This window comes from Pieris rapae, chromosome 12 (assembly GCF_905147795.1).
Source record: "Pieris rapae chromosome 12, ilPieRapa1.1, whole genome shotgun sequence".
NCBI lineage: Eukaryota > Metazoa > Arthropoda > Insecta > Lepidoptera > Pieridae > Pieris > Pieris rapae.
Window position 1 is genome coordinate 62,686 of NC_059520.1, and position 11,853 is coordinate 74,538.

General features: G+C 41.1%; 1 protein-coding gene across 2 annotated transcripts; it reads left to right on the forward strand.

The window, feature by feature from the left end:
- Nucleotides 1–981: 981 nt before the first annotated feature.
- LOC110995882 (dual specificity protein phosphatase Mpk3) lies at nucleotides 982–11,643 on the forward strand. 2 transcript variants are annotated; one of them, XM_022263271.2, is made up of 6 exons: nucleotides 982–1,673; nucleotides 6,951–7,041; nucleotides 9,755–9,929; nucleotides 10,015–10,150; nucleotides 10,238–10,473; nucleotides 10,556–11,643. In XM_022263271.2, exons 1-6 carry the CDS (start codon nucleotides 1,307–1,309, stop codon nucleotides 10,679–10,681), a joined length of 1,131 nt encoding a protein of 376 aa, XP_022118963.1. In that variant the 5' UTR covers nucleotides 982–1,306; the 3' UTR covers nucleotides 10,682–11,643. The 2 variants fall into 2 exon arrangements, with proteins under 2 accessions (XP_022118963.1, XP_022118964.1); XM_022263272.2 differs by having other exon boundaries at nucleotides 983–1,673; nucleotides 10,238–10,468.
- The last annotated feature ends 210 nt before the right edge of the window (nucleotides 11,644–11,853 follow it).

The following is an 11,853-nucleotide window of genomic DNA, read 5'->3' on the forward strand; positions in this document are numbered from 1 at the left end:
GGCTTAACGCCAAACAAATTTTTAAGAAAATGGTCATTTGTCAAAGCGTGAGCTACTAATATTACAAATTCGTCTTTATGAGTGGTTAGCATTAGTTGTAACTCGTAATGACTGTTGATACGTGTCTTTCTAGTCAAGACGGCTTAACAGTAGTGTATGTACTATGTAGAAAGTCGAAAACTAAACCCCAGATCAAGTATGGAATCGAGTACGATGCCTAAATATTTGGACGTTAGGAACGTTCGACGCTCTTGAGATAGAACTCTTCCGGAGTCTTCCCCCTGGCTAAAAAGAGCTGCCACGCTCTTCTTAGAACTAATTTGAATGCTCTATTTCCAAAACCTTTTGCCTAAAGTCTGATTACGATGACAGCACTGTTTTATGGATATTACAGAGAGCGGTATCATCGGCAATCGCTACATTGGGAGGTTTTGGGATGTCGCTTAAATAACTTAACACAGACAGACAAATTAAGAATTATCTAAGAAACAAAAATTATTTTAGCCAAATATTCATAGCTTTGGAAATGTTGTTAGCCTGCCTAATACATAGCCTAGCTTTATTCCTCGGGCTTGTAAGAAATTCATTTTTTGACGAACGTGACCCATAAATAGCTATATATTATTGTCACCATTATTATGGTGCCACTAATATAGATAGTGCCCAATATCTCTCAAGTTGTTGATAAATGGTAGCGGGTTTCAGAAATACAGTTCTCAGGAATCTAGGACCTACACCACACATTATAAGTAATCAGTTTCAAGAAATTACTATGACCATAATTACCATTTCCTATGCTTTTAACCTAATCTTTTTCACCTTAAAATCTTAAATCAAGACATGTTCGTTTAAGGTAACGGGGTCACTACAATTGACTGTTCATAAGTGATTTTGTCTCAAGCCCCTTAGTTAGTCTGTTATAGATTTTAAATTATGTGTGACTATGGTTCTTCTATTACCTGCCGCTTATTTTATCTATGGGCAAACGCGCATTTGTAGAAGAAATTATTCTCATTTTGTAATTTGTATTTTACGTAGGTGCATGTAGCCAATGCCCAGTAGGCAGCCAGATAGGCGTCTGAATGTTGTGTTCTACGCATGTGATGATTTAATGACAACATTTTTGTATAATATTAATTTGGTGATTGCTTATGATTTTGTCTTGGACGTTTTTTTTGTAAAAAATTAACATTCGTTTTTTTCTCTACACGAAATGTTTACAAATACTATTTCACTTGTGTGACTTAATTTGTGCTACGGGCTTCTAAAAATTATTGCCTATACATCGGTTACTTCAGAGTTCATCATGCCGACGGACTCTGAATGCGAGTGTGACTTAGTGACTAAGGAGTGGCTGCTAGCAAAGTTGCGATCGGACGAGAGAGACACTATCCTGATTGATTGCCGTGGATCAAATGAGTATGCAGTGTCGCATATACGGTCAGCAGTAAATTTCTCGATACCGAGTATAATGTTAAGGAGATTAGCGGCCGGAAAGATAGAGTTGGCATCAACCGTCCAGTGCAAGGAATTAAAGGCGCGAATTACACATTGTTGTTCAAGAGGAACTTTTGTGCTGTACAGTGATGGAGCAACTCGGGAACCTGACTCGGTGCATGGCATCTTGCTGAAACGACTTAAACAAGACGGAGTGCAAGTTGTGTGCCTAGAAGGTAAGATTCTTTCATGGGTATGGATAATATTATATGCCCTTATATGTTAATGTGGAAATTATATACTATTTGTGTTTTTTTCTTACTTTCCTTCTTAGGTTTTTCCCAGTATAGGTTCACTCACTTATTTTATTCACTAATAGACAGACACATTACTTTAATTTGTCTTCTCTATAAAGAAGTAAAATCTATTGTTTCTGCACAATTTCAACAATTACAATATCTTGACCCAAAAACAAAAAAGTTGAACATTGTTAATTTTAATTACCATCTATTTAACTGATGACTGATAACTTAAAAAGTGAAAAATGTACAAGGGCGCTGTCATAGACAGATAAATAGTCGTCTTGTGTATTCAATTCTTTTTTATGATTATAAGGTAACCTTAAAAATTAATTTAGTCCTGTTGTCTTGACTGAAGATTTCAAGAAAAAGCATAAGAATTATTTATGGTCATAGTAATTTTTTGAACTGATTACTTATTATGTGTGGTTTAGGTCCTAGGTTCCTGAGAACTGTATTTTTGAAACCCGCTACCATTTATCAACAACTTGAGAGATATCGGGAACTATCCATATTAGTGGCACCATAATAATGGTGACAATAATATATAGCTGTTTATTATATGCAGTGAATTTTTATAAAAGAAACATTTATGCAAACTTTACATTTTCTGAATCAGCATATATAGTCCAGTCAGTCAAGACAATTAATTCATTATAATTCCAAAAGTTTTCAAATTTTGATGTAAGAATGGTATTAAAACAAACTATAAAATTTCTGGGAAGACAAGATAAAGAAAGCAGCTGGTCTCAACTGGATCCAAGTGGCCCAGTCGAGAGAGGACTGGCTGTCCTTGGAGGCCTTCACCCATAGAGGAGTTCTTACAGAAAAATAACAGTTTAAAAATAGGAAAAACTAACATTACTAAATTTAGGATACAAATTTAATTAACAAAGTAAACTTAATCAATGTAACTTGTTCTGCTGTAAGAATTAAAAGGCTTTTTTTTTTATTATTATATAAAATTTCTGCAAAGTTGAAGTGGTGTTAAATATATTATTTTACATCACGTGTCAAATTTGCAACCAATTTAAGTGTACGGAAATTTTTTTATTATTGAAAATTAATGTCAAATTTGCAAAACTTTTTAACCGTTTTCCTTCAGTTTAATAAAGAAAAACATTTAATATGTGATATGAAATATTATATCGAAAACTTCTCCAAGTTGGCAGAACTTTTAGAATTTTTTTCACGACCATACATCAAAAATTAATTTAATTGCAATATTAACAATGTTCCACACTGCGGACAAGGTTTATTGATGAGATTTACTGTCGTCCCATTGTACCGTTCACTGGACCGAAGTTTGAAAACTTTTGGAATTATAATTAAATTTTCGATTTCGAAGGTCAATAATGACTGGACTAATATGCTGACTGAGTTAGAGACTTAATTTGTGATGCCAGGGAGCATAATACAACAATAATTTCATGCATAATATGTCATGTCATCATTTAAATAACAAACAGTGCACTGCAGTTTAAATATAATTCTACCATTATAAGTAATATGTTGTCGGATCTTATTTCATGTGACCTGAAAAATATAATGTTATATACACATAACTGACTGACTTATAATAAAAAAGTAAGATAATCCCAATTTGTAACATGAAATAAGCTTTCTCATTAAATTCATGAATATAAATTATATTAAACAGGCTAGGCTAATTGACATGACTTTAAAAAGTACAAGACATAAACTACTAAGCAGCCGTATTTATGACGCTAGGCTCAAAAGTAATAGTGGAGGTCTATCACTATTATCTAAGGAGCATCCGCCGCCCGTCTGCCAAACGTGGGAGAGGAAGTCTGCTACTTATTGTGCTCCACAATGCGAGACGATAGATTATGATCGCCGTTCTAGCTCCAACACGTTCACGTTTCCGACCATTACATTTTATGCTGCTATGAATAATAATCCTATATATTATGTAGAATTATTATTTTTAAATAATTAATATATGTATATCGAAATTCAAAATGCAAAGATTTGTATAATATTAGAAAACAGTTTATTTGTAGAACTTCCCTATACATTTGACGTATTTTCGTGTTGTGGAGTTACAACTGCCCATGTTAAGACAATATTTTTGTTCTATCATTACTAGTTTCCACGGCGCGCGTTTTTATGGATATTTTTTTCACATTGGGTTGGTTGGGTTTTGTTGTTCCCTTTTTATTAGCAGTCCCTTTTTTAAATATAATATGGCCTACGTCAGTAAATGACGAGGCAGCTTTCTTATGGTATAATCATATTTGGAACAGGCCAGTAGTTTTTGTATCAAAACATTGCAAATATAGTTAGATGTCCATGTGACGTCCGTCGATTTTAAAGTCGAGCTCTCGTCTGAATCAATTGGTTTCGGTTGGTTAAGCTTATCTTCTATATAATGATACAATCAACATATTATACCCACTCTGAATAACGACAAACTTCTTTTTAAGTTGCTAAAATTATTCAAACCTGCACAGCTCTGTACGGTGTTTTGTCGCTTTATCATCTAACTAACAAAATAGACTATCGGCATCATGCATACGAACTTTCTGAGAAATTCGTTCTTTTGTTTACGAATTGGGATTGCTTGCACATGTAGACTGTTGTTGACCGCGACTAATAAGTATAGAGTCATAGATGATCAATACTTTATCATTTAGATAATCCTCCTACTTATTGGTGTATGACAAAGAACATTTGAATTCAGTGAGAAACACTCACTCAAGAACAAGGATATGAAGAAGATGAGACGGATGAGCCTGAGCCTCTACCGAGCATTAAAGAAGAGCTCTAGTAGCAGCTAAATTATTGGAAAAACACTTCCGTTATCACCAAGATGATTTAATATCGCAAGATATGAACAAAATATGTAAAAAATTCCACAAAGTTAGTGATGCAGCAAAAGACGTCAAGCAAAATAACCAGGCTATACATAACGCTGAACGCTTTCAATTAAGATTATTTTTTTGTGTTTACCCAAAATGCACAGCACCTTTAGCGTCGTTATATATACAGATTATACTGAACATACAAGATATTGCAAATATATATTCATTACATTCAAAAACACAAATGTATTAGTATAGACGTAATAAAGAACACGAAAATGAGTTTGTGTGCAGACGTACGGAAGTGCGTTTGATGATTCAGATGGGTTTTTGAATCAAATCTATAATAGGTAATGCTACGTTGGGCGTCGTTCATCTTCAAGGCGATATTGGACGCCGACTGGTGGATGAGGCAACAAGAGTGGCGTTCGGTTATCTGTGGCGCCATGTCTATTATTATTTGAAATTTGCAGACTCTTAATTGGTAATTCTTAGAAACGTCTAAAAATATTGCGGACACTCGCAGCTATCGGTCTATAACCTATTTAGCAATATCTAACCAAACGTATAATAAAGGCTTTCATCAATATTCAGCTTAGTTCGGAGCAACGAGTTATCCTCAGCAGTATGTGGTCAAGCTTACTTCTCTCGCCCAATGTACTCATAAGAATTATCTTTATTAATTAAGCAATTTTGCCAGTTTACTCTTTCGCTCTCTCAACACTATCGTTTATTTTCGTTTCAATGCAACATCCTAAACGATCAAGGCATCGTTTCTTAGAAGCCGATCCGGGCGTATGACGTCAATGTTACGAAGCTTGTTTAATAAATGTCTATTTTTATCTTAACATTGTTCCCTGTAAGGGTTGACTCTCGAGAAAGTCATAACTAAGGTGGCTTGCGTAAAGACCGACCTGGGCCGATACCTGTTTCCCAAGCTTAAATTAGACAACTCAAAACGAAAGAAAAATATGTGAACTTACATAACTTGTTATTTTAATGAAGGTTTCGTCGTTTTTATTTGTCTCTTTAATAGTAATAGGGGTTTATATTATACATACATAGTTATATTGTGGATTGAGCGCAAAACACAAGGTTGTATAGGTGGGGGTTCCGAGGCCTCGGCTCGACGCCCACCCGCCCACTACCACGCCGTCTTTCTCGTTTAATTTACAATTTAATGTGTTATGATAGATAGGATATTTTTTTCGAGGCGGACGTACACTTGAAAATTATTGATCTAATTAGAATTATTTGCAATTTATAATATGAGCAACATCTTTAGCCACCTAATATCGAGAACGGGCGGGTGTTTTCCATCACCGCTTCGTTTAGCCGTTAGTTTCGCTTCCGCGATATAATTGTGGACGTTCGATAAATTGATTTCCTGTTTTCCACGAATTCTATTTGAGAATCACGATGTTATTTAAAATTTCACACGAACCAAACTTGAACTTTGTTGAACGTGGGCGCAAAGTGGTTCAGATCCACCCGACGAGGGGCGATGGGCGATGGGTGATTTAAACGGAGGGCGGAGGCATCGGTGGCGAGGACACCGCTCGGGAACACGTTGGCCGTGGAGGAGGGGGTGGGGGGTGTGTGTGCTTACGGCGTTCATTGAGCGCGGCAGATGAATGGGACACGGTGAGTCACGCGATCGATGAAAGAGTCCCGCGCCTGCGCTCTCCGCTCTCCACATCGTGTCTACTGATGAATTAGGCCGCTCTCATTCCCTATATCTTCTGACACATCAATGTATCTGTGTAATGTGTCACAAAAGAGGCGTATGTGTAAGGGCATCTGTAACGTTGTATTATTTTTCTGTTTATTGTAAATATTATATAGGCAATCAAATCTTCCGCAGTAATGGCACACTTGGACACCGGACTCCTCTGTTCGTAGCACCTTGGTAAACAATATACAATTAAAACAATCTAAATCGTTTTGCTGTGAATGAAAATGATAAATGTTCGGGATCGAAGGTGTCAAAGATTGTTTATTATCTCTTTCCACATTAAAATCAACGGGGCAATTTAACTGCCAAACGCTACATCGGAACGAAAAAAGGAGTATTGCTAAATTTGTTTATAACTGAACAATCCATAATTATACAACGCTTCAGAAGTAGGCATATTGTAAGATGACACGGTCCTGTAACACAACGTATAAATAGAGATTGGTGGATCCACCAATCTCTAATGAGAAATGGACTACAAGTGCGTGCGTCGGAAGTGGTCCGACGCACCGGACGCGGCCTGTCGTTTGTTAGGACGTGATCGAGATATAAAATGTTATTTAATGTTCTGGCGAGGAAGTTCGCAGTCTTGAAATTTCGTGTTGAGCCTATGTGACTTTCTCCTGATATTGAAGCTAAACGTGTTATTTGCAGGTGACTTCACGGAGTTTCATCGGACATATCCCGAGTGGTGCAGCGAAGCCGGCGGTCAGCATCTACCTCACTTGCCACTCATGGGACTGCGGTTAGTAAAAATTAAAGGCAATGCATAGGCCATAGTGGAAACGCCTTGGCTTCATGCGAAAGCGATTTCTACACGTGGGAGTCGGCATTCAGTTCATATTGTAAAAGCGTGATACAAACATTCATACAAATTAAGCCTAAGTTCAGATGGGTTCTGTGTAAGTATATCAATATAGTGCGACAGTTAGGTGCGGTATAGTGCAGGGTAACGCAGCGTAATGCAGCGTAATGCGGGGTAATAATAGTTCCGATAGACACTTGCACGTGTCGATTGATACTGGAAGGTGACTCGCAGATTACGTGGCTCTGAAATATTCCATTCACAAGCGTCGGCTCCAATGTGACTAGTTTTTGTATTTACGCGTTACGTTATCGCTCGATTCGATTAATTAATATTTATTGAGACTAAATTAGTTCCTTTTGAACTTTCCCATTTCGAAGAGCGATAAATGAAAGTGAAAACTGGATCACCTTACTAGAAGCAATAATTATATTGACTGGATAGTTTTTGGCGGTCGGGTGGTTCGACTGAGGGTTGCTGACCCTGGTCGAGAGCGATGGCGCATTGCAGTCGCCACTTGACATTAATAAAAGAGTATTTCTATATTAGCCTACGTCGTCTAGAGCGAGGCCTCTCACCGAGTCAACTATTGCGATAGACCTACGCTCCATTCGTGCGACTCGCGCGCTCAATTATCGCCGATCACTATTTTCTAGCCTTTTACTGGCATTATTACAATTTCTTAAATCAATATATTATACTAATCGGGATCTACCAAGCTTCGTCGCCTACGTACGTTCATGGAACTGTTCATGGCTATAAATAGATCTTTTTATATTGAAATTGCCTCCCACGACCGCTGTTAGGTGAGGCTTTTTCAAACTAATTTTTGTAACATTTCCTTCGATTGTGGAACGATTTTGATAATTGTATAGTGGACTAGATTTATTATTACTATTGAATCGAAAAATCCTAGAGAAAATTGTATTGATCTGGGATTCTTTTCCTAGTCTTACGTTGTGTAATTAAAGTGTTGTGCTCGTGACAATTAATAGGCTCATCGAGATGTATCCTCCGTATGTACATTTCGAGTGCAATCGCGCTATCATAGCTGGCAAACGCCCAAACAGTTAATAAAAACTCCACAGCACTATGTTAATAATGTGAAGAGAATGAGAGATGAATGAGGTTGTAAAAAATATGGTTGTTCCGCTCGTGGCATTGTTTACGTTTGCGCTCGGTTTGCTAAATACATAGCTGCTCAAGGCTGAACGTGCAACTCATTCATTTGTCGCCGCCAGTCGTGAACGAGATAATGAAGGCGTCAAATTTATTTGGTTACGCAAATGATGTCATCGTTCATTTATCTTCCGGCGGCATTCACTACGCGCCGCGAATGAGCCCGCAGGCTAATCGTTATACCTACGTGATTTAGGTATCGGTCCTTCAATATATAACTTTCATTTTAATAAAGGCAAAACGGGCCACCTACCATATCGCTTGGACTGTACGATTCAATTTAATCTGTAGGGACACAGTGTCAGCCGCACACACGCGCATTCCGAATAAATGCGACGAGAACTTCTTTGTCCGATTTCGCTCGTTAAAGCCCTGACAGGATGGAAACTAGTAAGTGAGGCATTAAAAAAGCCCTCGCCGGCGGTCATTGGCGTCGGGCGGGTCGGGCCACATTCCTGTGCGCTGGCGCACCGCACGCCTACACGTACCGCGCGCATTGCCACTCCGACCGATAACGACAGCGTTTTCCTGCTACCGCTCGACCCGTTCGAGATGCACATCCAACTTGGCCGCTTTGGCCACTCGACATGTTATGGGTCTCGCTCATTAATAACACGAGCGAGTTGTGTCGCGGCTTCCGGTACGCGCCCTGCCCGGCTCTGATGCAATGACCTAACAGTTTGCGAACTGCTTAACTCCTCCCTTTACTTTGTACACGTTCGTAGTCACTTACACCTCTTGCTTTTTATTGGAGTGAGAATTAGAAATAAAGTTATAGTAGACCGTAAAGATATTTCATTCCTCGTTTGTTGAATTCGACCACAACAAAAATGAGCACCGCTAATTAGGAAGGGATTGCGAGTATCACGAGTACATTCGTGGAGTTCATGTGGGATGGATTCTATTGAACCGGAACGGCGCGGCGATATTAAATCGGGCGCGTGGGCCTTCGCGACTTGTCGCTCGTCGCCTACGCTCTGCCCACGCCGCACACCCGATTGCTCCCCAAACAGATGCCATGCTCATTGCGTTTATAATTATTCAAAAAGTGCGAATGCATGCAGTAACAAAGACTCCTGCTGACCTATTACATCTTCCTGCGATTGAACATTGCCGTTGTTGTAGCGTAGGTTTGCACGAGCTCGCCTCTTTGATTGTTTTTGAAATGGCATGTCTACTCAATGGAGGCGAGACAAGAGAGAGGGCGAATTCCGAAAGATATCGCGTGGGAGGAGTCGCGTCGGCGAAGAGGGAGAAAGGTGTGGGTGGCCATTGATCCACGAGAGGGGCCGGGGGGCGCTGAATGGAGATCCCCATTCAGCGACCTGCATCGATCGCCCCCTGCTCCTCTCGCTCGTCGCCCGAGCCCGAGGCCTAAACACATAGAATTTTGAGTAATTGTTAAATTTAATCGATTATCTACCATAGTAAATAATATAATATATAAAAAATAGTAAAGGTCCTTCCGTCGCAGGTCGCTGCGCATTTCGGGCGCGGGGTGTGACGAGGCGCTGTCTTCGGGATCGTCTTCGGAGTGCGAAGAGACTCACGTGCCGCAAGATTTCCCCGTCGAGATCCTGCCCAATCTGTTCCTCGGAAATTCCGCTAACAGCGAGGACTGCGAGGCGCTCGCCCGTCACAACATTAAGGTACCCCAAGGCCCGAGGAAGATTTATTCATAGTTATCATCATCGATTCACTAATATAATGTGGCTTTATATAATGGCTTTGCAGTACGTGCTCAACGTGACCCCCGACCTGCCAAATACGTTCGAGCAGGGATGCGGCATCAGCTACCTCAAGATCCCCATCGCCGACCACTGGAGCCAGAATCTCTCCGTGCACTTCCCGCAGGCCATTCGCTTCATCGGTGAGCAAAGAATCTTTCGCCGAATAAGAAAACGCGGCATCTGCATCGATTTGGTCCGCTTTAAAATTTCTCTCGTTGAACGCGCAGAAGAGGCGATGGCGGCCGGATGCGGCGTGCTGGTGCACTGCGTGGCCGGCGTGTCCCGCTCCGTGACCGTGACGCTGGCCTACCTCATGCAGCGGCACCGCCTGTCGCTGCGGGACGCCTTCGAGCTGGTGCGCTCGCGCAAGACGGACATCGCGCCCAACTTCCACTTCATGCGGCAACTGCACTCGCTGGAGCGGGACCTGGGCCTGCACGAGCGCTCCGCCCCTCTGAGTAAGGTCCGCGCTCGACATCCCCGCGACCCTCGCTCCACGCCAGCCCGGCCGCCCTCAGGCCCGCCTACAGTCCGCGCTTGTGCAGGTGCTGGAGGAGACGGGCGCGCGTGAGCCGGCCGAGCGCTGCGGCTGCGTCGGCGCCGTCGGCGTCTCGCCCGACTCCGGCATCGAGTTCGACCGCTGGAGCGCCGCGCGCGACACGCCGCGCTGACCCTTCGCCCCCCGACCCCCGCGCTCCCCGCGCTCCCCGAGGGACGCCTGTCCTCCGTGAGGACGCCTCGTCGCTTTTGTATTTAGCCGAAGTCACTGGGTGACGCCGTCTGTTGCGCGGGAAGGCCGGAAGACGGAGCCAATACTCATGCGATCGCGCAACTGCTACTCGCGAAGCGCGATGTTTTGTGTTTCTGTAGTTTCTCTGATGAGCCACACCTGCAGACCGTCCGGTTACATTTCTCTGTGTCTTAATCATATTCTATTTTGTTTTTTATTGTATGTATCAAATAGCATGGGCCGCGCATCCGTCTTCCGTCCCGCAGTTCCGATGCATTGAAAGGATATATTTTTAATTAACGGAGTGCTTCTGATGATTCTTCCAGTGTCGTGCGTGTTCCTCGGTTCGTCTCATTATTTTATTCGAGAGTATATTGACGAAGAAAGATCGAAAGTTTATTTTTTTACTCGTGTTCCTCAATTAGATCGTGGGAAATGCCACACCCGTGGACGAATGTATTCCACGTTTCGCTAGTGAACATGTATTTTTGTCTCCGGCGGCATTTCCCATTTCATATATTTTTCTATCACAAAGTTATACGTTATACGATTCGGTTCGTCTGTTACGTGCGTAAGACAAGCTTTAACGTTAAGTATCTTAAAAAGTAGAAAATTGTTACAAATTGTAAATTTGTTATAGTTTAAGGAATATTATTGAGATTCAGCTTTCCCTACTTTCCCGTCGAACGTCCGCGCGGACTAGATTTCATTATTGTTATTATAATTAGGAAGAAGCGGAGAGCGGACGTCCGATCTATCGGAGCTCACCTGCACGTTGTTATTGAATTATATAAATTAGTGCACAAAGTCGCTCAGGCCCGACGTAGCTCGTGACGTCACAGATGACGATATTCTTGTACCCGTGTATGATTACAATTTAAAAATATATGTATAGTACGTTGACCCGAGAGGTTTGCTTTTTCTGCGGCGCCATTGCTGCTCGACACCCGTGACATTGTTGAAAAAAAAAATATTTTATTTATTTATATTAAAAAGGTACCACTTTCGAAAAACTTACCGACGCTTACAGATAACACTCGAAATACAAAAACACACACATAAATGACACGAGTGCACAACATTTGAGGCAAAACGTTAGAAATCAAATATGTC

Coding starts and splice junctions, on each gene's coding strand:
- LOC110995882 (XM_022263271.2), top strand. CDS start 1,307: ATGCCGACGGACTCTGAATGCGAGTGTGACTTAGTGACTAAGGAGTGG. Junction 1,674..6,950: donor GCAAGTTGTGTGCCTAGAAG/GTAAGATTCTTT, acceptor TGTTATTTGCAG/GTGACTTCACGGAGTTTCAT. Junction 10,474..10,555: donor GCTCCGCCCCTCTGAGTAAG/GTCCGCGCTCGA, acceptor GCGCTTGTGCAG/GTGCTGGAGGAGACGGGCGC.